Here is a 26630-nt window from a genome sequence, read left to right on the forward strand (position 1 = left end):
TCCGTGTTCACCAATCACATGGTCTAGATATTCTTGTATTTCCGGGTTTATTATTATTATTATTATTATTATTATTATCCATCCATCCATCATCTGTACATATTCTATGTACGCCGCTTAATCCTCTGCAGGGTCGCGGGGGGGCTGGAGCCTATCCCAGCTGACTTAGGGCGAAGGCAGGGGACACCCTGGACAGGTCGCCAGTTTTATTGCATTGTTTCTTGAAAAAGTCATCTGATAAATAAAAATTGTAGACAATCATAATACTGAAAATATTTTTCATGACATTATAAAGCCTCAAGCGTTAAATGCCTCATGAAAGTCTGAAGTCATCAGCAACATTAAAAAACTTATCAGAATGCTGATAAGAAAAGTTTTACAGCATTTAAAGAATAAAACTCAAACTGGGCTGTTTTGTTTACATTGAACATAAAGTCACAACTTGGCAGATAAAAACTGTAGAAAACAACAGGAGTCACTTGAATACACCCAGAAATACGTGAGTGTCCAGACCTGTGTGGTTGGAGAGCACATGATCTATTTCTAAGTGTGAAATGCTGAGGTTACTGTCGTACATATAGGAAGAAGGCCTTAGGAAGTAGGAGCTCAGATGATTTTCTCTCATATGGTAAGACGTTTAGGCAATAACTACATACTTCACATGCACATACATACAGTATACACTGGTACTGAGCACCTGCAAATACATGCATACTGTCAGTAGTGTATAATGTAAAAGTGAGTATGTATGCAGCCGTGAGAAGACTTTAGTATAGGCGTATTGTGACGCAACTTTGGTATGTCTAGTTTCTGTTTTAAACCATCTAGCCTCTATCAAGAAGGAAATAATGTACTGTACGCTTCCGATGGATGTTTTTGTTCTCTTATTTATGATCAAAAATATCTCACTACACCTTAAACATCAGACACAATCACATGGCAAGTAGCATTTCAGTGAGAGGAATTCAAAAGAAAAAGATACCTTTTTTGGAAAATATTCACTGATCTATTTGCAGATTTTATTGACTTGCAGGCAAGACACAAGTTATAATCACGGTTTTGTTTTATATTTCTTCTTACATTTATTTATGGAATGGCAATTTTTTTAGTTTAAAGGTGCTTTTGGTAAGAAATGTTGATTTTTGGGAATGACACACAACTTTACCTCCAAATAGGACCTTTAAGTAACAAATAGAAATATATATATTTTGATACTTTTATTTTTTCCAGATCCAGGACCTCTGAGACCAATCGGCCCACTTCTTTCCAAAAAGGCACAATATAAGTGCATGACCAAAAAATGTGGGCATGATCTGCTGGGATCCACACGCCCTCCAGCAGGAGCACTGAGACCCACTAAATTTGGATTTTTGGTTAGGGGTAATAAAAAAAACGAGTAAGGTTTCTCCAACTGAAATCTCTCCAAAACAAGGAGTTAGTAGAGGTAGACTGGGTCTCCCATATTTGGAGCCACACATCCTCTGAGATTACCATATTGGTTTCTTTTTCCCAGCACTCTCTTTATAGTTCCTCAAACTTTTATTCATTACGGAAAGACCCTTGTATAGTTTGCCTATGACACCTTTCATGTTTTTTGATTCGTAAGCGTCAATAAGTATCTGTGTTATTCTTGAGGGCTCAGTAGGATCAGGGGGCCTTATTTCCTTTAAAAAAAAGTGACAAATTGCTGAATATTTCTTTTAATGCTCAATGTACATATTATATACTACATTACACCGCCAACAGAAATCCTTTTATCCTTTAATCTGTTATAAAATACATGTCATAGAATAAATGTGAAATTTTAAATATGCCATTGTATAGATAACTTTATGCTCTCCACACCACAAATTGAAGATAGAAAATTGTGCTGTGAAACGGAGTCTCTTGAAATAACTAGTTATTTGTTGACAGTTATGAGGAAGTCTGATGGCTTTACATAATCAATATATAACCTTTTAACCCATACTTTTTCCCAGAACCTTTGAATTACGTTGAACCATTAACCTTTATCATAGTCAACGTTACCTTTATAATAGTCAACTCAATAGTAAGTTGTAGTAGTAAGTGCATCTGTTCCAGAAAGACATGACTGCAACAGTGAACCAGCATCCACAATCCAAGATCCTAAAACTGCAGCAACCAAATGGAAATAATTCATCTATCATTCATTTCATTATTTAGACACTCTGCTTTTCCTCCTGAAACATTTTAAAACTTCTCATGTGAAAGAGGGCTCCTGTGTGAGCCACTGTGTGTGGTTTTTTATAGTATGTACAGACACTGTTCAACAGAGATTTAATAAGAGACTTCACTCAATTCAGCAAATGAAGACAGTAGCAATCAGTAGTCTATGATCCTGACTGCTAGATGTCCCCATTTCACCTCAGTAAAGCACGTGTTTACTTTTTGCTCCTCCACTGGCCACTTACGGGGATGGAAATTATCTCCACCAGGGTACAATGCGTCATATGTGACTTGACTTGACATGACTCAAGGAGATACTGTCCTAAAAAATATATCAATATTTTTTAGCAGTGGTAATCATAGTTTTATTTTGAAAGTAGCGACCGGAAGCTGTATTCCCCTTACGCGTCAGTGTGAGGGATCCTTCCTCTGTGGTGTTTTGGTCCAGCTGAGCCCACTCACCAAAATGACAGCGAGGAAGTCTGGCTCACGACTGGAGACCGAGATAGAGCGGTGCCGTTCAGAGGGTCAATGGGACAAGATACCGGAGCTGGTGCGACAGCTCTCAGCCAAACTAATATCAAACGGTAAGAAATGTTCGGGTTGTTGGTTCATTGAGTGCGTGAAGGCCTTCTCCCTGGTCTGAGTCCTCGGTACTTCCTGGCAGCGAAAGCCGTGGATGTGAGTCCTCCAGCACTGTGCTCTGGTTTGAGTCAGTTAGCTAGCAAAGGTCAAGAAAGGGACATACCTTTTTCCACAGGGGAGTTGACCATTTCTGGGCAGTGTGGTGTGTACACACCGGGATACATTGTTTTCATGGTAGGGAGAAGTCACAGTGAGACTGTTAGTCGCTGTGGTGTGACAGTCCCCCCCTGCCTCACTCTGCTCTCCCGTCAGGCGTAACCCCATTAAAATATCTGTACATTTAACGTCGTCTTTTGCGTGTCCTGTATGATAGAATAATCACATTCTAAATGGGCAGACATTTGCTTATAGTAAGGCATAGCAACTAGGTTCGGTTAAGTTAGCTTTGTGGGTAAGATGCGTGATGACTGCATGCTAGCTGAACTCAAACTCCTGGCTGATGCTGAACTGCCCACTGCACTACTGGCAGCACAGCACCATGATATTAATATCTGTTAACGAGAGAGGGACATTTTAGTGTACATATTAACAATACTGCAGGAATGAGCAAATTCCTCCCTGTAGATTTGACATGTCATTACCTTTTGACATGATTGCCTTACAAATTCACCTGTTGTCATTACATTTTTTTTCCATTCACGATGAAACGTCTCTTACGGTGCTCGCTCTGATCTAATCGATCCTCCAAATTGACGAATAACTAGATGCTGGCATGAATGCGCTTGCTCCACTGCTGCAGATGTTGATCTAACTTTTCATCCCTGCACCCCTGTTGGTGGTGGTGAATGCATTTGATAACTGTAAATATTTCAGGTATGATTGATGTCTCCTATTCGGTGCTTGGAGGAAATCTTGAAACAGAAACATTTATAGATCTTTGTAGATGTACGCCAAACTTATATATATAAAAAGGTAAAATTATACTAATTGTTTCAGTGACTGCATTAAAAATCCCCTGACCGTACATGTAGCAAGATGGCCAAATAGCATGGGAGATCTTTTGACTTTAAATTAAATAACTTCAGAAAACGTTGATGTAAGATGTTAGAGCTTTATTTAACATGTTGATCTTGGTGGGAAATGCTTTGGCATGTTCTTGCATAGAATTCATGTATGACAGTATAATTTGGACAGTGATTCAAATGTGCTGCTGCCATTATGGAATGTAATTTTAGCACATGAGCACTGTGAGCTCTGGTCACTGACTGGGAACAGTAACAGGATTATTGCTAATTTCACCTTTTTGAACACACACACGCCCCCACAGGATTAAGACGCTTGTTAAACTTCTACATAATTCTGGATGGTATGTGTGTAAGCAGTGTTTATCCGTACAGTGATCAGCCACAACATTTAAATGACTAACAGGTGAATTTCATAAAACTGATCATGTTGTTACAATCCAATGTTCTCCAGAGAAACTTTGGGTCCTGGTATTCTTGAGATTCAACCAAACACTGTAGCAGACCAAGTAAACCCCCTTGTAATGACAGCACTCTCAGATAGCTGTGTCCCCCTTCCAGTAGAACATTATGTTCTGTCACACCACAAAAACTGCTCAGAATTGGCCCAGAGGACAGTAAAAAAGAAGCCATGGCATCGATCTGGCTTGCAAAACCTCAGTGGGAAGCCTCGTTGTGAATAAGTATGGATCTTGGCTCTGATTCAAGGCATGGACACAGCACCTCTCAGGTTGTCCTGTGGTGTCGATCACTGGGATCTGGGGATTTTTTTAGTTCAGGTTGATGCCTTGAGCTCTTTTTTATTTTCTGTCTCCTACTGAGGGGCCACTGCTTTCATGGGGTGAATTTGCAATTGAGGGTGAACTCGGTCTACACCAGTGTTTGGGCAGGTGTTTTGTGTTGAAGCGGCATTCACATGAATGTCAGTACTTAAGATTTCCCAGCTGAACATTGCATTCAAATAAGTGTTGTAGCTGATTGATATATTTAGATTATGTCACTGCAGCAGCAGCCAAGCTGACCAGCAGGAAAAGCATTAGATTGTCCTTTTAAGCATTTGGAAAATATTTAATTGGGACATTAAACTGTCTTTAGGTTGACATTCAAACCTTATACAGTTATCCTCTATATACCACACCTTTAGATTAAGTATTGATTTATTGTAGGTTGTTGTAAATTGATTTTAGATCTAAATTAGGGACGCAAGACTGACTATTTATGCACCCCAAGCTTGTCAAAGTGATGAAGGTGATGAGATGATTTCTCTTAACGTGTGTGTGTGTGTGTGTGTGTGTGTGTGTGTGTGTGCGCGCGTGTGTGTGTGTGTGTGTAGATGACCTAGGGGAGCTGTTGCTGGGGGAATGCAAGCTTCAGACGTACTTGAAGGAGAACCCCATCAAACAGGGTGCCAGTCCCAGGGGCCCACGACCTAAACTCGTGGAGGTCAGGAAACACCTCACTGCTGCTCTGGACAGAGGAAACCTCAAGGTAACTGTAGATGAAGACATGGTAGACAAACTGAATGACCTTTTTTTGACCTTTTTAAATTCTTATATGTGCTGTCCTCCAGGCTGATTACCTGCAGGAAGCCAGCCTGTTGATGGCCAAACTGTGCTACGTGGAGGGAGAATACAGAGATGCTTTAGGTAACCCTCCCCCCCTGTTCTTTGGTTTATTAACCTTGTTCAAAGTATGATTTTATTAACATAAAGAATTGTATTGATTGTATGCATGAAGTGATAGTGGACTTGATACTCAACTGATGTATTGACAGGCCACTACAACAAGGTGAACCTGGATGACATGCAGCTGGTGGGAGCACCTGTGTATAAGCTGTCTATGATCGCAGAGGCATATGCTACTAAAGGTATAAACACACACGCAAAAAAAAAAAAACAGCCACTTGCCGTCAAGCCTAGATAATAGAAACAGAGAGGCTGGTAGAATTTCAAATTTCAATTTCAGCATTCTCCAAAAGAACTGAAATAGATGAGGACTTGTTAGAAAACAATTAAATAATAAGATGAAATGGCTTCTTACAGCTGGCCTGGCATAATACAAGGTTTTTGGAAGGCCTGACATCTAAATTAATTTAAAAAGATTATTCACACTGTTGAGGATGTACAGATTGGAAAGAGTTTTCAATCATTTTTTGTATCAGTCCAGTCTGCCTTAACATCTGTACTACTGCTTTTCTCCACATGGTGGCACTACAGTGTCACTGCTGATCACAAGCTGAGGGATAAACTTGAGTCACACATCAGTCCCTGTTGTCAACTTTGAATGATAGATATTTGGTTGGCATTTGTCAAGTCATTCTATTCTTTTTAGATTTTTCAGTGTAAAAGCTTGAGCAGTTTTGAAGTCAGGTAATTTCATTTAAGACAGGAATGTGATGATGATATATTATTTATTACATTTTGAGTCACAAAGCTGGTTGGATTTAAAACCAATCCTCAGTAGGAGAAGATGATTACCTGGATGTCAACAGCTAAACCAAACTAATATACCAAAAATATTTACATGAAATGGTTTAAATGGATAAAATGATTACTAGATATTGACAAGTGACTTTTGGCTTTTGTCACTTTTTGTTTATCTTTGTCACCCTGAGCAACTCCTCTCTCCCATTAGGACTGTGTCTAGAAAAGGTCCCAGCTGCCTCTCCATCTCTATCCAATAAGAACACCGGGTCTCCAGCATCAAATAGGAGCACAACAGACCGGGAGCAGGAGATCATCAATTGTTATGAGAAGTCAGGAGACATTGCTCTACTCTACCTGCAGGAGGCTGAGAAGGTGTGTGTTTGTGGGATTGATTTGTTTTTGTTATGTTAACATACACAGGATATGTGTAATTGGCACACTTTTTTTTGACAACTTCCTCACGTGGTGTCACACAAGCACTCACCGAATATCTTGTAAGCGCCTTGACTCCTAAGTCCCCAGCCTTCACCGTGGGTGTGTGATGAATAATCTGCTGACAGCGTGCAAATCTGACTAATGCGTTCCAGCTCATGTTAGCCAACTGGCAAACAGGTCTCTTCCTCATTACAGGAAGGACACTAATCAGTCTCAACATTAATGTTAAACGTTCATTCATGTGAGATATTTTCAATAAATTCTGCCTAAATACAACAGATGGTGTGATACCATCATTTTAGTATGTAGGTGTAATAAAAGAAAATGATATCACCTGGATAAAGTCACTAAACAGTCACTGACTTGATGATTAATTGATTATAAAAATATTTTCTTACTAATTTTCTATCTATGGATTAATCAATATCAATCAATTTCAGCTTTAGTAATTTCACTTCTTTAAGTCATTCTGAGAATGTTATTTAAAGAACACATTATTCATGAATGTAAACAATGATGTAATCAAGTGTTCTGAGAGCTGCCAACACTTTTTATGAACATTTTAACAATGCGTAAATGCCCCTAACACATAAACTAAACTACCAGATTTTAACACGTTTATATTTCTTCCAGCGTTGTGTTGCTGTTATACCTTGATTTATAATCCAACACAACAAAACTTTAGGCCAGTAATCCTGTGTGTTACCATTAATGAATTTTCATGCAGTCCTGCAGAAGACAGAAACACTAACTAATAAGTAACTTTAAGTCCTAATCCAGATAAAGGGACATATCCACTAATGTTTAATAAATCTCTTTAACGTAGGTAGCGTACATAACGTCTTATGGGACAATGCCTGGATCTCTGTAAAAAACAGACATATTAAGGTTGCTGGTATCTATGAGTGAGTACAAGAGGGAACTGTTGGGCCTTGGTGGTCTGTGCTCTACTGAGTGCCATTCTAATTTTTGAATGCATTTCTTTATCCCTGTACGTCTGTCTATGCAGGCATTGTCAGCAGGAATGCAGAATCGCAGCCCAAAACCTGGACCAACAGCCCAAGACCTGGAACTGGGATACTTCCTGGAGACAGGCCTGCAGAGAGCCCATGTCATCCACTTCAAGAACGGGTGAGAGAGGGAAACAGCTGGTGATGGAAGGATCGATACAGGAGAGAAAGGAAAACGAGAGTTGCTTGTCAGTCACAAAAGCTTTTAACCATTACATACACTTCTCGCAAACTTCTAGTTCAGAAAGGGCGTCAGTTGCCCAACAGAAACCAAAAGCAATCCTTTGTGGGCACTCTCCACCCACTTTGTAGTTATGGTGTTACAAAGCTGCTGACAAAAAGCAGAAAGTGTGAACATAGTTAAGTAACATACACAGTGCAGTGGAATGTTGTTCTCACAGTGTTGTTGTTTGATGGCTGCAGCAGCTGCTAAAGCTTTGTGCTGGACAAAAAGAAAGTGGATGAAATCTGTACAATTGTTTGTCCTTTTCTGCTTTTTTGCTCAGCGCTAGCCCATCGATCCTGCAATGAATCCTCTTTAGTGTCAGTAGATGTAACTTATTCAGCTTTACAGCATCATCTAAACCAGGCGTGTCACTAGTCCTTTTCATTCGGGGCTATAGCCCCGGATGTTTTGGGAATAGCCCCCGATCTCTGTGCCTTGAAAAAAAAAGATCAAATATAATCACCTAATGATGGAAATAGCCCCAGAGGTTTTCATGTGGTTGCATATCGAACTGCCAGCAGCCACAAATGCAACATTGTCACCAGCGCAAATTGTGCAGAAGCTGACCTGACTTTCCTCATGGCATATGCCCATATATGGGCAGAGTCAGAATAACTTGTTGCAAATTCAACATCAGTGTTATTCTTTCCCCCTCTATGTGTCACTGATATTACCAGAGCCTGTCTATTAGCCTACTGTACCATTGCAGCGTTTATAGCAGGGATGGGAATTAGCATCCGCCACCTGCCAAATGCGGCTGAATTTGTGTGCTGGCGGGTGAATTGTCAATTTATCAGCCACTCTGGTGGGCTAATTCCAGTTAGATCTGATCCAGTTAATCTTATGATCAATATCTTGGTTAGGGGAAAACCATGCGCTTTCCACAACCCTAGAGTTAGATCTGGTCAAATTGTATGTTTCTGATTGGACCAAAGTGTCAGTTGGACTTCAGAAGGGCCGGAATTCCAATATTACTAGAACGGCAGGCAGTGATGCCGGTATCTGACCACTTTTATCAGTAACGAGTAATCTAACACGTTAATATTTTCAAACCAGTAATCAGATTAAAGTTATTTATTCAAGTCACTGTGCATTACTATTATTTTTCTCATTCTCCTTTGTAAAAATATATGTTTTTGCTTTCTTCTTGCGTCTCGGGGAATGATGTCACGTTTGCTACAAGTCACGTTGTCAGCACGAGGACAACAATTCATCTAAACACCAAGTTAAAGGCTTGAAAATGTTTTGGATGTACTTTGGCGTATGCACATGCATCTGCTGAGATATCTTGCATTCACACATACAAGTACTACAGACTCTGACAAGTGTTTTTCTTCCTGTTTCCTCACCATGTTGCCGTAGCAACCTGACACGAGGCGTGGGCCGCTTTCGGGAGATTCTTCGAGCTGTTGAGAACAGAACCACCCAGAGCCTACGAATGGTGAGGGATGGGCTGAGAGGCTGGCTTGTTTTTTATGTTGGTCTTAGATCAGGATATGTTTTGTGCATCACTTCAGGCTTCCCCTTTGACTTACTTAAAGGAATAGTTTGACATTTTGTGTTATACGTACATTTATTTGCTCTCCTTACAAGGTCCTAGGTTAGCACATAGCACCAAACAAGTAATATTCTATATATATTGATATAGGATGATAGATAGATAGCTTTATTGGTGGTGCATGGAGCATTTTGTCGTCTTCTGCTGCATTCAGGCTAGGCGTTAACCCCAGTTTCCAGTCTTTATCATAAGCTAAGCTAACTGGCTGTTGATGCTTGATTCATATTTACAGTCATATCAGTGTTCTCATCTAACTCTTGTCAAAATACTGCACAAACTAACTTCCCCAACATTTCAAACTGTTCCTGTAAATATAGCTAGTTATAGGTAGTTATAGCTACTCAACAATTAACACGCTGCTGTAATGCAAAACTTGAATTCAGACTTTTATAAATGTAGATTCGAAATGTACTTAATAATTGATTATGTTTGTACATAATGACAACAAAATCCATATTACAGTCCATACAGGGATAGAATCATTAATATAATGTTTCTGGGTATATTGGGAGCAAGTGTCTTTGCCAAACTTTCGTGTGTGTATGCATGTGTGTGTGTTTGCAGACCATAGCAAGACAGCTTGCAGAGATCTTGCTCAGAGGAATGTGCGAACAGAGTTACTGGTCTCCTCTGGAAGACCCTCCCACAGTGTCGCCATTGGACGATCCCACACGGCAAGGACACACTCATAGCAAGAACTACAGCCTAAGCCGACGCCCACGTGTGTACTCGGGGGAGAAGTAAGTGATAATGTGTGTTTGGTGCTGCTAAAGTGGGAATACAGTGGAAAACAGCCAAAATGAAACTGTTGCCAGTGTACTTTTTCATCAGTTGCTCCCTCCATCTTCTCCTATCCCTTTCTTCTCCATTTTTCCTATTTCTCTTCTCCATGACCAACTCCATCTTTATGTGCATTTCTCTCCCTCAGTCTGTTTTGCCCTCAAGAGAACACAGAAGAAGCTTTGCTGTTGCTGCTCATCAGTGAGTCCATGGTGAGAATCCAACACTCTTTGGAGACTACTCACACCCGTCTACAACACTTGATCCTCAGCTTTGACAGTGTCACCCCTACATCTTTTTCTGTGTATTTCAGGCTAACCGTGATGCTGTCCTGAGCAGGATTCCTGAACACAACAATGATCGTATAATCAGCCTGCAGTCGGCCTCTGTGGTGTACGACCTGCTGACTATAGCTCTGGGCAGGAGAGGGCAGTATGAGATGCTGTCAGAGGTGAGTAATCCCTGTGTGGGCTGCTTGGTCACAACCATAGTGATTGTAAAAACTTGTTAAAAACCCACACCCATGGTACACCCACATGAAATATCACCTTAATTCCTTTGCACATTCATTCCCCCAAGCAAGTTAATGTTACAGTCTAATTTGCTCTGAAATGACAGTAGACAACTACATGGAGCTAAGAGCTGATAACAGTGATGAAATGTGTCGTGTTTTTCACTTCTCCAGTGTTTGGAGAGAGCCATGAAGTTCGCCTTTGAGGAGTTCCATCTGTGGTACCAGCTTGCCCTGTCGCTAATGGCAGCTGGGAAATCAGCTCGTGCTGTTAAAGTCCTTAAAGAGTGTATTCGTCTGAAGCCTGACGACCCCACCATCCCGCTGTTGGCTGTCAAGTTGTGTATTGGACCTCTACACTGGGTAAGGACCATCATATCGACATACACTTGGATAGTTGCTGAAGCATCTCAAAGACTTTTGATGAGCTTTTCTTAAGGTAGTTTTATGTAAGATATACATTAATTAATCTAATATGACCCCAAATCTCTTCTCTGTTTGTGTCCACTCTCGTTTTATGGCTTTTTATGTCCAGTTAGATGAAGGCGAGTGCTTTGCAAAGATGGTGATTGACATGGGGGAGAAAGCAGCTGAGTTCAGAGCCAAAGGCTACTTGGCCATTGGGCTGGTTTACAGCCTCAAAGCCACTGATGGTAAGTCTCTGTTTGTATGTAATCTTATAGACTGGAAGTGACATTAATCTTGCTTAATCAGGACAATTTGTTGCTTCTTACTTTAAAAGAATTAGTCTTACAATGTCTGTTAGTGTGGGGTTGAAGTAGGAAGAGGTTGTTTGGGAGTGATGACAGTGTTGAAAGCAAGTCACATATCTCATGTGAAATGTAGAGAATACATCATCATGACCTCAAGCATTCTCTTACATTATATTATTACGGTAGATGTGTTCACTGACGGTTGCTCCTCTTGTATAAATAATAATGCAGCTGACTGTGTTCTGTCTCCCTCTTTTTGTCCATGACTCCTTCTCTCTGTGTCTCTGTAGCATCACTGCGAAGCACACAGGAGGAGTACCAGAGGAAAGCTTTGGGAGCCTTCCAGAGGTTGGGACTGAGCCATGCTGCTCTCTGTTTTCTCATTTACACCCACATTTCCCTCAGAATCACTGTGTCACAGCACAGCTTTACAGACAAACAGAATGTGAGAAAACTGCTTTGAGTTTATACTCTTATTAATCCATTATATTTACCTGTATCATTTGCACAGTTTGTCATCTGTCATATGACTTGTCTGCTGTGACATCCTTTCATGAATATGTTCTGAAAGTGAGTTTTATATTGGAAAAAAGCTTCAGTAACACACATACTTTGATATTTGATATTTTACACACGTTATTCCTCCTGGAGCCTGTGATACAGTCTGCAACCCAGACTGCTCACAGTGCGCGCTATGTTTTATATATTAATACGGTGAAATGGTCCTAATATACATCATTTATCACATTGATAAAATGCTGCAGTAAAGCCTCCTGTTTTATACACAGTCATTCTGCTTATTAATATGGTGTTAAGCTTTCTAAATGTGTCTAAATGTTTAAATAGCCTCTGGTTTGATTTCTTACATGTTCCATTACTTTGCTGTCTTTGCTTTTGCAGCGACCCAATTTCCCCGCAGGGATCTTTAAAGTTTAATCTTATTTAACTTTTTATTCAGCATGTCTGAACACACGTAAAATCTCTCTCTTTCTCCGTAGAGCTCAGAGTCTGTCTCCAACTGACCATCTAGCAGCTTTCTACTTGGCACTGCAGCTTGCTGTGTCCAGACAGGTAACACAGTGTCTAGTGATACATGTATGTAAAAATCATGGCTGCCAGAGACAGAAAGTCATGGGAGATCAGGGAATAGCACATCTGTCACTTTACTTGGTGCTCTGTATCCCAACTGTAGTGAACCTGTAGTATGTATATGTGTGTGTGTGTAGATCCCCGAGGCACTAGGCTATGTTCGACAGGCGTTGCAGCTTCAGGGGGACGATGTCCACTCTCTTCATCTGCTGGCCCTGCTGCTCTCTGCTCAGAAACACTACCATGACGCTCTAAATATTATAGAAATGGCTCTGTCCGAGTACCCTGAGAACTTCAAGTAAGACTCACACATTACCATTCAAGTGTTTTTCTTTCTGTTTCACTGGGCTGAGTGTCATCTTATTGTGTGTTGTAGTCTGCTGTACACCAAGGTGAAGTTGGAGTCAATGTGCAGAGGACCAGAGGAAGCTCTGCTCACCTGTAAACACATGCTGCAGATCTGGAAGAGCTTTTACAACCTTACCAATCCCAGGTACACACACACCCACACACACCCCAAATGCAAATAGTAATCCTGATGTTTACTTTGGTCTCATCCATTCGAACTAGTAATTAACTAAATCGAGTTGCACCAGTAAACTTAATGGATTTTGCAGCCAGTAAACACTTAATGTGTAAATCAGTTGTGAGGAAACATCTGTGATTCCATCCAATCAAAAGCAGTCAACTCTGTCAACAGGAGGTGTCTGTAGAATCACACGCAGGCAAAATAAAGGTTTTGGGAGGCCAAACAATATATTAAACCTAATCTATATAAACGTAACTACATGAATGCAGAATCTGTAGGAAAATATGGGATCTGGTATTGTAAGAGGTCTGAGTAAATCAAGAGTTGTGTCTCAACTGCATTTGTTTAATCAAAGTGCAAACAATAGCCCCATTTACACTGCCTTTTCGAGGCAGGAATCTTGCGCTAATATCAGTCCTCCGTGTGAATGGAAATGCCTGTTGCACGGGATGTGGGCGTGTCAAATCATTGTGAGATGATAGCCGATTGGTTCTGAGATTGTATTAAAGCTTCTTTGTAAATCTAACCTAACCAATGCTATTTTGTCATTTATTCTAATGGTATTAGACTTTTTTGTAATTCAAACAATACTGTGTAGTGTTATTTTTTTGGAAAATATTAGTTAATATTACATCTTTTACTCTTTAAATGGGTCATACATTGGCTCAGTTGATTCAGATGGCTACACAACAAACTGGGTATAAATATGGAGTTACAGCTTATCTCCATGTAAGAAATAGTTTGTAAGGTGCTACCTGGTTTTTATTCCATGTTGTGTAAATGTTTAGCTAACTGAAAAACTGTGTTTGCTGCAGTGATTCCGGGCGTGGCAGCAGTCTGTTGGACAGAGCCATTGCAGACAGACGACAGCTCAACGCAATGACTCTGCCTGACTTCAGTGACCCTGAGACCGGTATGCCCCCCCACACACACACACACACACACGCACACACACAGATAAGGCATTTCATTCCAGACAGGGACTTTTAGGACTGCCACATTGAAACCCTGTTGTTTGTTTGTTTTTTGTGCAAGGAAAGTCACCTGTTATTAAGTAATGATTTAATTATGAAAGGGCATCAAGAGGGAGAAATGACTTCCTCTTTTGTTCTTTCATTGAATCACTCTCCCTCATGTCTACAGATACTAAATGAAAATGTCTGTAAAAAATCTTTCCCGCTCCCCTTTTTATTGATTTATTTGATTTTATATTTTATTCTGATTTTCTTTTCATTAGTTCTGTTTTCTTTCCAATTGCTGCTTAAGCTGGGAGTTATCATGATATTAGCTGAAACAAACAGGAGAGTAAGAAATTTCCTGTCTGTAGAAAGTGTATGCAGATTGAGAACCAGTAACTTGTTTACATTTCTTTATTCCTGGATCAGTGTCACTCATTTCTGTTTTGTTTACTTTGTTTGTTCTAGTCTCAGGTTCTTCCTCTTCTCATTCTGGTTCTGAACTGCTCACTCCCACCTCCCCATCCACGATTTCCACCTTCTCCCAACTATCCTCCCCACTATCCCTCCCCTCTTCTCCTCTGTCTTCCCCTTCCTCCTTTCTGTCCTCCCCTTCTTCCTCTGTCTTCAACCATCAGCCTCCTCCTTTTCCTCCACCTAAAAACCCATCCTTCTTTCCTCCTCCTCCTCCTCCTCCTCCTCCTCCTCCTCCTCCTCCTCCTCCTGTGCCCACCAAGACCAGGACTCACTCCTTTTGCAGCCACGTCACACTCCGCCAGCTCTCCTCCAATTGTATGTGCCTTCACATCTACGTTGGCCTGTAGCATGGTGTGGAGAGTGCCCCTTAAGGAATACACTTTTTTTTTTTTTTTACAGGTTTTTGGAAAACTGGCTCATTGGTTAACCTTTAATAATCAAAGAATTCCCTATATATATATATATATATATATATATATATATATATATATATATATATATATATATATATATATATATATATATATATATATATAAAATATAATATTTGCTCTGGTGCTCTGTGATAAACAGTATGTCGATAAACAGTGAGAGAAGAAGACTACATTGACACAGCTGTTTATGGTGAATGTTCAGAAACTGAAAAATGAACTCACTGATGTAACTGATGTAGGCTGTTTTTTTTTTTTTAACTCCTACTACACTAGGTATTGCTTGCTGTGGACTTCCTTTCTGGCTGTGCTGCATTTGAGTCACCGAGCCAAAGACAGAGCTCCTGGAATAGGGGGGACATATTCTGTAGTCACTGAATAACATAATCAGTAATATTGCCCTATTATTATCTTATCTTCAATATTTAAGATTTTGAAAGATAAAGATTGAAGTATTGAAGAGTAATTTCCTCCAACAAATCATCCAGCAACTTTATTTTGAACATTCACAGAGTCAGTTAGGTAACGTTGAAGCCAGTTTAAGACTGTGCCAGATATTTAACAGATCTTGACAAATTAAACAAGAAAAACTTATATAAATATGTATAAATTAATTATTGACACATTCAGTGACTTTCAGTTGAACAGTTTACCATGACCGGACTGGAACTAAAGTCATATTTGAGCCCGGGACTCTTGAAACCAATTGTTAGAAGTGCCAACTACATTTATGTCTGTATTCTTAAGTGTGAAACTGTCAGACCAATCCATGTTCAATATTACTTCATTTAAAATAAATAGTTTCCATTATCTTACTTGCTAGTAGTGCTGTCACCTGACATTGCTCCAGTTTTAGCATTGAATATGGGAGTGAACAGTTTGTCAGAAACATTTGGATAATTTGGGGAATTTTTCTCATCACTGACTCAACTAGTAAGGTGACCAATAAGCCAATGGCCCAAAAACTAGTAAAGCTCCTTTATTTGACCAATCCCTAAGTTTGCTGAGAAGATGAGTCTTCAATTTGTCTGATCCTTCAGACCTCACAAGCATGGACAGGAAGTTTGAAACTAAGCTGACTAACCTTTAGGGTGTATTGGCTGTGCCTCTTAGTAACAGTCACAGTTCTCAGACCTGCTGTAAATCTCTGCATGATAACAAATAGAACTTGTGGGTTAGAGTGCAGTCGATCCTGCTGCAGTAACTACAGCTGCAGGTGAACTTGATCCACACACTTAAACCTGCAGGTAGGATTTAGAGATCAGCTGGGCTTCTTTTTGATATTACAGAAAATTCCTTTTACACATCACAGCTTCACTGTCTGTTCACATTTTCTGCTCTTCCTAGCCGTTGGTCTCTTGTTACTGTTTTGCATCCTCCTCCTTTCTCTCCCTTTCTGTGATTCTGTGAAGATTTTTCATCTGAGCCAACATTAATTTGTCTCGTTTCCCGGTTCCAACCTTATGTTGTCTGTCCTTGTTGCCATCCTTTTAGTGATGTTTGTTATTTATATAAATTAATTAGCTACATTAAAAAATTCTCAAGACGTAATTTTTCCCAGTCAGCAGGAGGACAGTCACAGGACAGGACTAAAACTGGGACAGTAAATCGATCACAAGGATTACAATTATAAAGAGGTTCTTTGGTTACTGTATATATATACAACTATACTGATGAACACACAAGTTATAAAGCAGAGAAAAATGAGGTTCTTTTGTGATTTTAGTTAAACATTATGGCCATTACTACTACAGTTTATAGCATAAAAGGCACAAGTGGGAGCATTGTGTGTCATGCAGTCATGTGGTTGAAAAAGGCTACTGCGAAATAAGAAAATCTCATGGTGCCCTACGGTTTTCCCCTCTTGGATCGGCGTTCTTTTTATCCTTATTTGGATATTTCTTCTCTATTTCTTCCTCTCTCTCAATCATTAACAATCGTATTTTCTGTTTTTTCCCATCCCTTCGTTTTTCAAGGCGGCCTTCAGGACGCTAACACTCTTGGTTTTTCCTCCATGTTTTCTGTTTGTAAGTAGCCATCTAACCTCCATCTGACCTTCCTTTTTTTCATCCATTGTTCCGTCCATTTTTTTGGTCCCCTTTGACCTTCCTTTTCCTGACGAGGTTCCGATATATGTACAATATCCGTACCAAGAAAATATGTACATATATCCTCTGCTTTAACATGATGTCTGCAGCCAGTTTCCTGGAAAGTTGTACTGAATTATTATCCTGTTGGTGGTACAGTATATGGAATACAATACAATTAAAGGAATACAAAGACTTGAGGGAACATCGCTCCAAAAACTCTCTTACAAAAAAACTCTTTTACAGCACATTGAGATGTAAAAGGCAGATTGATTTACCATTTCTGACATGTTTATCATTTTACGTAAAGCTCAAGAAAGAGCAAATGATACAGAGAGACACCAGAAAGGAGAGAAAGAAGCAACAGCTTGCAGATTGAAGTGTGGCTAGAATACTGACATATACTATAACAACAGTACTGCTGGCATGCAAAAGAGTTGTTATACAGTTAAACCCTTTACTACCCTTTACTATTAGCATGTATATTTGTAGCATATTGGCTGTTAATTAGTCATTATAAGCATAAACCAAATGAATGGGTCATTTGAATCAGGTGTGTTGAGGCAGTGATACATATAAAACATGCAGGACAGGGAGCCCCCAGGACCAGGATTGAAAAACACTGCAATGGTGAATTAGTTATGAACAAGATGTCACTTTAGAATGTGCAACATATTCTGTGTTTAAAAGACTTAATTAGAGTTATTTGGACACTATCAAGTGTCATAATTTGTAGTTCTGCCTTTTGTCACCCTAACCCTAAGGAAGAGCTGTCGCCATATCAGATTTTCACTTAAAATGTATTCATGTTTACCTATTTATTATAGGTTATTGAGGGAAAACTCATAGTTAATGACCTAGTAGCTGTAGAATATAGTCATGCATAAAATGGCATTAATACGTACTTTATACTGACTAATCAAGGGCTAATATCGATGCTAATAAGCTACTAATATCAAGTGTTGATGTTTGTATTCATTTTGAAGTGATTTTCCATATTGGAAAGCTATTGTGGAAAAATGATTAATAATAAGATACTCTATAGATCTATAAAAGAAATTGCACTTAGTTTATTGTCTTTACTTATACTTGAGCACATACTTTATTGATATAATATTAACTGTTCGTCATGATGCTGCTGTTGAAATATTCAGTACTCCGGAAGTACATTGGGGAAATAGACACTAACCAGCTTCTTTCGTGGCAATTAATGGTATTTTTTATTCCTGTCAGTGTATTCCTTTAATTCAGTGAGCAGCTTGAGTGCATGTGTTGCTGTGTGAATCGTCCACATTTTAGGCACAGACCCCTGCAGATAACTGTAAACCATATAAAACAAGATTTTTCTTCTGCCTCAAGGTTTCGTCAGTTTATTTATTTTTTTTTTTTTATTGATACAAATATCCAGTTTATAGATGTAATACATAATACTGGGGCACAAGATGGTTTAAGTGAAAGCAATCCATATGAAAATATACAGGACCACTTCTTTACTTCTGACTAATCACTGACTGAGTAGCACTTTGTCACTTTGTAACATAGTACTTTGTCACTGTCAAGACATGTGTTCTGTCCATATGAGATCTAGGTATTGTGCAGGTTAAGAGCAATGTTTTCACAAAGGTAGAAGGCACGATGTAGTGATTTATGATTCACTCAGATTCACTTGACACATCACTGAACAAAATGTTTTAAGATTTTCATCAGTATTTAGGTTAATTCATGAAAAAATACAGTTTGCCTCAATATGCTGGTAAAATGTGCTGGACTTGTCTGGTCTGCTGTATGCTGGCATCTAATATATTGCTTCCCAAAATGTCATTTCCTTAAATCCACTTGTCCTACAGAGCTTTTATGTTCATATTATCTATCTTACACATGGGTACTTCTCTGTCCTGTACCACACAAGCACACACTTCATTTAAAAGTAGTGAAAGGTGCAAAGAGTGTTTGGTCGTGTAGGGCAGGATAATAATAGATGTGATATATTTTATTAAAGCCAAGGTCTTATTTCAGTGAGCTGCGCCTGTCACTCATTTTTAATTTAGTTTTTGTCCGTGTGTTACATATTTATATGATCTAATCCCTTTCAGCTGCAGTATGCACAGCAATTCATTAAAGCAAAGCTAGCCCATAAGTGAGACTGTTGTGTACTACATCCAAGTCAAGTACTATCTTCAGTTGTTATTTTTCCCTGCATCTTTTTAAAGAAATGTATGGCATAATTATAACCAAATCTATGTTTGAAGCATTTAATAAGGCCAAGAGAAAAAAAATAACTTTGGAATTGTGGTACTAATATAAATGATTTGATCACACATAGAACAGATCATAGTAGACATTTGTGCCTAAATCAGTGGAATTAGTTGTAGCAAAAGATCAGACAAACAGAATATAAGCAAATGAAAAGTAGACAGGGAAAGATAAATGGCAGGTCAGAAATCTTCATATATACTGTTTGTTTTATGTAACATTAACAGGGCTTAATAATACACTCATCATACTATGTTTTGCTTTCACAGACCTGCAGTGTGCATCTGAGGTCCCATTTGCATCCCTGTAATAATCTGTTGTCATTTAAATGCAGTGACAAAATCAGAGGCACATTTCTTTCACTTACTAATCAGCAGAGTGCAGATTGGTGCAGTGTTTATGCATGACGGTGCAGAAATTAATTCATTTTAACCTGGTTAATCCAGGGCCATAACACTGTGTGTTGCAGCGTGTGGAATGGTGTGGACTGATTAAAGGCTTTAGTGCAGGAACAGGAAACTGTGTGCCAATGTGGGCTGAGCTTTTCACTGCATCCAAACACTCCACGTTTCACTGTTCCTCTTTTCTCTCTCAAGTTGTGGGGATCAGTGAAACCTGCTGCTGTGTTTGGTCTAGTTAAAACCCTGCATTGTGGCACATGGCTGCCTAACACTGCTGAAGTTGAAGTCAGCACACGTAGGAGACGCTTTTGTGATGGTTTGGTTCTCTTCCTCTAGGTTCGGTTCATGCTACATCTATAGCAGCCAGTCGTGTAGAGCAGGCTCTATCTGAGGTGGCCTCCTCCCTGCAGAGCAGTGCCCCCAAACAGGGACCTCTGCACCCATGGATGACCCTGGCTCAGATCTGGCTCCATGCAGGTATAGACACATACACACGGAAAAATGCAGCAGACAAATGCAGTGGGCTGGGATTGTTTTCACTGTTTGTTAAAGGCTTTACAGAGAGAGGAAGACTAGATGAGATTATGATCTGGTTTCTGTTTGTCAACAGCCACACAAGCATTGTAAAAACACATAGTCTAATGTTACCTTACAATAAAAATATAACTATGTCTTAAACATGCTTTGAAATTATATCTGTTTGTTGTACCTGCCCGATACATCCTGTTGGCTTATGTAGCATTCAGTCCTTCTGAAGCTGTCTTGGGACACGCCTCTGGTCGTGTAGGGACAGATCAGGCAGCAGGCTTGTAAACATGCTGCAGGTAATGCCTTGTTGACTCTAGTCAACCTGTAATTAATATTCCTTTATGTTAGTAAATATTGTCATCAGCGTATATTAGAAAGAACTTGACATTTTCATTACAATGACTTTGGCCTGTGAGATCATGGGATCCAAAGATAAATCTGTATAGTCACCAGATAGTGGAAGAAATAAAGAAGGAAATCTGTTGCAGGAAAAAGTTGTCTTATTTTTTGTGAAATTTTGATTTACATCTCAAGGCCCACCAAAATCCTTTCAGTAATTAAAAATACAGAATACGCTCCTATTCAGGCATGAAACAATCCAACACAAGTCGAAGAAAGAGAATCCCTGCTGACGATGACCCATGTTCACACTAAAAGGCCTTAACCTGTGAGTTAATGGTCTCAATGACATATGCTTCATTTTGGGGTTACAAGACAAAAAAACGGCTGAGGACTGCTTTCTATTTTATTTTTACATCCTGACATCAATCAATAAATAAACATAAAAGGGGTGGTTTACAATAATATTAAGTGTTTGTCTGGTCATATTGCCTGCTCATGTAAAAATGTTTTCAACCAGAAGGGCTGTATTTGTCCACTATCAAATACAAACATCAGAGCTTCAACTTAACATTTTCCCTCTTGACACACATGATCTTCCTTCCAGCATAGACATCATCTAACAAATGGACTTAAAGTCTGATGCGTGTACAGGCGTTAGCTCACAAGACTGTATGCAGCAGCGGTTTGATGATCTTTGCAATCACACCAGATTCAATTTCCTTTGGAGTGCACTGGAGCCCTGATTCTCATTTCTACATCACCAGCAGACGTAATCATAAGCAGACTGGAGAGTGTACATAAACAGATGCAGGCACCACACACACACACATGCTCACACACACACACCCATAGTCAGAGGTTGTTTATGCTGTTGTTTATCTCTGCAGCTGCTTCCTGTCAGAGGTGGTCATTTCCAGCTTGGCGACACAGCTAATATAATCATCCAGTCACAGGACAGACAGACAGACCGTTCAAACTAATTTCCTCCATCTGTCTCACTCTTTGTTTGGATCTTTCCATCACAGCAGTATACAGAATGCATTAGGTGACCTTGATGCTGAAAATGTTTTTCTCACTGATGCAGTTTAGAGTAGAGAAACTAGGTTGTGCATTCTGGCAGCCTTTGCTCTCTATAAAACATCTCTTCATAAATAAAATAGCTTTCTGTTCATGGCTCTTTTACTTAAACCCCAAACATCTAGGTAAAATATTTACTTTTAATAAATCAGTTCAATTTTAGAGATTTAAAAATTGTGATGGAGCAGCACATTTTTATACCACCCAACAACAGCATTTATGGGAAACGTGGTCTTAATTTAATGAGACAGAAGCTGCTGGTTATAATGGCTGTAATCTCATTTGTTTACAGTCATTATAGCGGGCTGCCAGTTGATTCAACAAAGATACTGATGTTGGAAACAGTTGAATGTTCCACAAACTAATAAAAGCTGCTCTCGTAGTTAAACACAAACATGTTCACCCTTTGTCTTCCATGTCTGTGTTTCTGACAGCTGAGGTGTACACCGGCATGTCGAAGCCAGCTGAGGCCTCGGCCTGCACGCAGGAGGCCGCTAACCTCTTCCCCACATCCCATAATGTGCTGTACATGAGGGGGCAGATAGCCGAGCTGAGAGGGAACATGGACGAAGCCAAACGCTGGTATGAAGAGGCCCTGTCCATCAACCCTACGCATGTCAAGACCATGCAGAGACTGGTAATAGACACACTCAGACTCCGATGTTCCTCTGCTCTGTCCTGGTGATTGGTCTCTTGAGAATAAATACATGTTTTACTCTCCAATGTCTGTAGAGCCCAGGAGTTTGTGTGTTTTAGGTAATTAGCCTTAGTCCTTGATGACCGGCCGTTGGACTTCTTGTGAAAACAGAACAGTGTCCCTCTTTTAGCTCCCCTCTGCTTCTTTCATAATGGCACTATTCCATTTGGAGCACATGGAGGCTCAACCATATTAAAGGTCATCTCAAACTATATAGTGTTGACTTGATATGGACCGAGAGCCAGTTTGTCTCAGTCCTGACTAACTGTGCCTCACTTTCCCCAAATGGAATGGAATGAATGAGTGGTGACATGTTCAGTCTGAATGACACCACACATTTATGCAATCCACACCCAGAATGTAGTGTTAACATTTTCAAACAATGCAAACAAGTCCAGTTAAAAAAGGCCTGATCATAGCCCAAAACCCACCAGACTCAGAATATGCATCACATCTGGTGAAAAATGTGATAATTGGGTGTGGGTGTGGCCAGGGACGCTATAGCGCCCCTGCTGTGAATGCTTGAAAAGGGGTTGCTAGGTGGTTGTGGAGAGGAAAAAGACATACATAGAACTGCGGAAAGAGTTCTGATTGGACACACACACAAACAAACCCTCTTTTTAATTTTGGCACTTTAAGGATCAAGGTCCATAACACCAACCTTATACCTGAGATAAGCAAAATGGAAGTCAAACATACTATACATGTCTCTCATTTTGGTCAGACTTGAACACCACAGGGAGGTCTGCATGTCATCCACACTCTCTCTCATTCTGTTTCTTGTCATTGTTCAATCTGTTCCATGTGATGAAGCCATGAAATATGCAAAAGATAATAATCTTAAACACCATATTTTCATCGGTTTTGCATTTTTGGGAAACATAAAAGCAAAAGGGGAAAACACCACTTTGTTGTGAAATTCCTTTGATTTTTCTTATTCCCATTCTTAAGTTAATATTTAAAAAAAGAGATTACATCGGTTTTAAAGCATAATATGCCAGTCTTCAGGCAAGTTCAGAGCAGAGGGGATGTGTAAGAGTAAAGTGGAAGCAATATAGGAGAGGTAATTTTTCTGCTTCATCTTCATGTATGGACCCCTGTGGCTCCAACTTAAAGGATATAATGTATGAAAACAATGTCACTCACTACCTGGTGACATCTCATTGGCTTAATTTCTGCTATAGAATAAAATATTTTTGTATTGAATAGAATAGTTCTTTAGATAATTAATAATAAAACTGGTAATGTGAAGAGCAGCAATTTCATTGTTGCTGTTCCTCAGTTCTAACTAATCGGAGAGGAGTTGCAGGTTTTTAAACTCTATGTGAAAGTGTCCTTACAGAGTCTTCTCTGACCAGAGGAGGTGGCCTAAGACATTACTTATCACCAACCTACAATAAAGTAATGAGTTTACTCCCTAGAAGGCTGAACAACCATTCACACCTGGGCTCACCTAGCCTAGTTGGACCAATTACCAAATGTGACCCTAATGACTCTGAAACTCATCTTATATGTGTCCTTAACGACTCTGTAAGGACACTCCCGCTCAGAGTTTAAAAGCCTGCAACTCCCCTCCAGTTAGTTAGAACTGAAGAGGCCTCTTGGATGAGGTGAAACATCTTCATGAAACTGAAACACATCCAGTTGCCTACGATATGTTACTTAGAATTGTTGCTGTAATTCCCATAAAAGTGTCTTGAAATTCCAACAAGAATCATCACCAGCAGTTGCACTGCCTTAAACTGAATTATAATGCATGGCAGTGCACATCCATCAGAACAGGCTGTGAGCCTAATATTGTTCTTCCTCTGTCCTCTTCTTTACACCTTTTTTTCTTTTTAATTGTCCACAGGGTCTGATTCTCCACCAGCTGCAGCGCTACAGTCTGTCTGAAAAGGTCCTGCGGGATGCAGTGCAGGTCAACAGGTAGAGTGTGTGTTTGTGTGTGTGTGTGTGTGTGTGTGTGTGTATGTATATTTACAAAACACAAAATAAAAACTCAAATATGTCAGAGTAAATGATCAAATGAAACACTAAAATATCCTGATATCCTTGACTCTCTGAGTTGCTTACTCACCACAGTGTTTTCTCTCCTTGCCTCATTTTTTCTCTCTATACCTTTCTTTCTAACCCTTTTCTCCTCTCCTCAGTACGGCTCATGATGTGTGGAACAGCCTGGGTGAGGTCTTGCAGGCTCAGGGAAACGCTGCCGCTGCCACCGAGTGTTTCCTCACCGCCTTGGAGCTGGAGGCCAGCAGCCCCATCCTGCCCTTCACCATCATACCCAGAGCACTATGAGACACACACCTTCTAAGTGAAAGCCTCAGTACTGTAGCACAGTGGCACAAATGATGGACCTGCAAGCTGCACACACCCCATACACACACAGCATGCCTGCATGCCACTTCCACAGGTGTTACTGCCAAGCCCTCAGACACACACACACACAGACTGTATACAAATGCAAATAGTGCACATGAACATACATCCATGCTTGCCCCACCTGCCCCCCCACCCTTCCCACAATGCCTTGCTGTGTGTGTGTGTGTGTGTGTGTGTGTATGCGGGCCTGCGCATGTGTGAGGGTGTGGGTCGATCTGCACTTTTTGCGTGCCTGTTCGTGTCTGTACATGTGCACCCATGTCTGTGTATGTGTGCCAACATGTTGCCTGTGCATTTTTGTCCGGTTGTATGTGATTTTTAGTATGCTGTGTGTGTTTGTTATGTCTCATTCAAAGATGTAAATAAGATTCAGCTTGAGTTCCTACATTCAGAAGCCTCAGAGTTTACATTTTGTTTACATGTTATTTAGTCCAAAATGTCACACACACACACACACACACACAGTTTCATTTTACATTCACACACTGACGATAAATCTAGCAAATAAACTGTTTTATAAGTATTTCCTTCATAAGCCAAATATTACTGATAATCGCAAACACGCACACACACACACACGCACTTCCACTTGCTGTATGGCTCAGGACAGCCAGATGTTTGGGAATCAACCACACATTGACATGTTCCACAGATTACTGAGGAATCAATCGATCCATAACTTTTAAATGCCAAAACACAGGCTGCATTTGCACACACAGGAGAACAGAAGAGCTTACTAAACTTGTAAATGAACATGTTGGGTTTCTATATGGATAAAAGAAATGTCATACAAGTGGAAAAATAATTATGATGACAATATATGAAGAACAAAAGAGAACATTTGCGTATAGGCCCATTTTGTTCCCAACAATAGCCATTTCCTCCTGCTTCCAGTCTTTATGCTAAGCTAACAAGATGTTAGTTTTAGCTTTTTACTTGCCATACCGATGCAGGGTGGGGTATCAATCATCTCATCTAATTCACAGTAAGAAAGCAAATCAGCAAGATGTCAGTCTATTGCTGTAAAACAAATCCCATTACAATATTCAAATTGTCACATTGTTAAAACCTTGACTATTTGGAAAAGCTGATTATTTTTTTTAGCATGAGAAGCCATAGTCATAATCTCTGAATACATAAAAGTGTCACCAACACAAACCAGATAACCAGTCAAGTTTCATTTAAACTGTTCATAAACATGTTACTGTGTTACATTTTGATTTGAACAAAATCAGTGTATGAACAGGATGTCTGAAAAAGATCTGATTTTCTGTCATGTGTAAATGCAACCAGTGGTCGTGTTGTCTTTGTGTCCTGTTTAGTCATCTTATATACAACTAGATGAATAAAGGTTTTTTTTTTTCTCTCCATATTTTTGATTATAAATGCAAAGGATTATTGTTGTATATTTGATTGTTGTAAGTGTATTCTGATGTTATGATTTTAGAAAGTAAATTATAATTCTATTTTCTGGAGATTGATGTTACTGAGAGGCTGTTTGAGGGAATAAAAGGATGTACTGATTCAGTTTGTTGATTTGAGGTCAGTCAGTGAGTCCTTTGTGCTGTAAATGAATGACTGAAATTAGAATGATACAATGATGAAAGATAATAAAAGTGATTAAAAACAAACAGGACTTCTGGTCTGTTTGTCACATTCGATATGTTTAATACTTTATGCTCGTTGTTAAAAATGAGACAGCATTTAAAAAATATTTTTGGCTGTACAAACGTGTCTGTGTGTGGTATTCCCTACAGCTGTGACCTCGGGGCCAGCAGTGTGTGTTACTTTCTCAGGTGAGTGTGTGTCAGCGGATAGGTGTGCCTCTTTTGTATGTGTTTTATTAGAGGATTACAGTGCTGACAGGCTTTGTCCTAGAGTGTCAGGAAGCCGCAGCTCGGTCTGACACACACCACAGACCCCCCCGA

General features: G+C 39.7%; 1 protein-coding gene across 2 annotated transcripts; it reads left to right on the forward strand.

Moving 5' to 3' along the window:
* The first annotated feature begins 2588 nt into the window (after positions 1 to 2588).
* Positions 2589 to 26333, forward strand: ttc7b (tetratricopeptide repeat domain 7B). Of its 2 annotated transcripts, XM_037072397.1 has the most exons (21): positions 2590 to 2774; positions 5128 to 5282; positions 5365 to 5440; positions 5569 to 5661; positions 6429 to 6592; positions 7665 to 7786; positions 9254 to 9332; positions 10014 to 10189; positions 10378 to 10441; positions 10543 to 10680; positions 10915 to 11103; positions 11276 to 11393; positions 11744 to 11801; positions 12452 to 12524; positions 12680 to 12840; positions 12919 to 13035; positions 13887 to 13984; positions 20013 to 20153; positions 22058 to 22260; positions 24173 to 24246; positions 24471 to 26333. In XM_037072397.1, the coding sequence occupies exons 1-21, from the start codon at positions 2654 to 2656 to the stop codon at positions 24616 to 24618; spliced, it is 2568 nt and encodes an 855-aa protein (XP_036928292.1). In that variant the 5' UTR covers positions 2590 to 2653; the 3' UTR covers positions 24619 to 26333. The 2 variants fall into 2 exon arrangements, with proteins under 2 accessions (XP_036928293.1, XP_036928292.1); XM_037072398.1 differs by lacking the exons at positions 20013 to 20153; positions 22058 to 22260; positions 24173 to 24246; positions 24471 to 26333 and adding an exon at positions 16912 to 16985 and having other exon boundaries at positions 2589 to 2774.
* The last annotated feature ends 297 nt before the right edge of the window (positions 26334 to 26630 follow it).

Source organism: Acanthopagrus latus, chromosome 16, assembly GCF_904848185.1.
Source record: "Acanthopagrus latus isolate v.2019 chromosome 16, fAcaLat1.1, whole genome shotgun sequence".
Classification (NCBI taxonomy): Eukaryota; Metazoa; Chordata; class Actinopteri; order Spariformes; family Sparidae; genus Acanthopagrus; species Acanthopagrus latus.

Excerpts from the sequence above, each read along its gene's own strand:
- ttc7b (XM_037072397.1), top strand. The coding sequence starts at position 2,654 with ATGACAGCGAGGAAGTCTGGCTCACGACTGGAGACCGAGATAGAGCGG. Across the intron at positions 11,802-12,451 it reads GCTTTGGGAGCCTTCCAGAG|AGCTCAGAGTCTGTCTCCAA; the intron begins GTTGGGACTGAG and ends CTTTCTCCGTAG. Across the intron at positions 24,247-24,470 it reads GATGCAGTGCAGGTCAACAG|TACGGCTCATGATGTGTGGA; the intron begins GTAGAGTGTGTG and ends TCCTCTCCTCAG.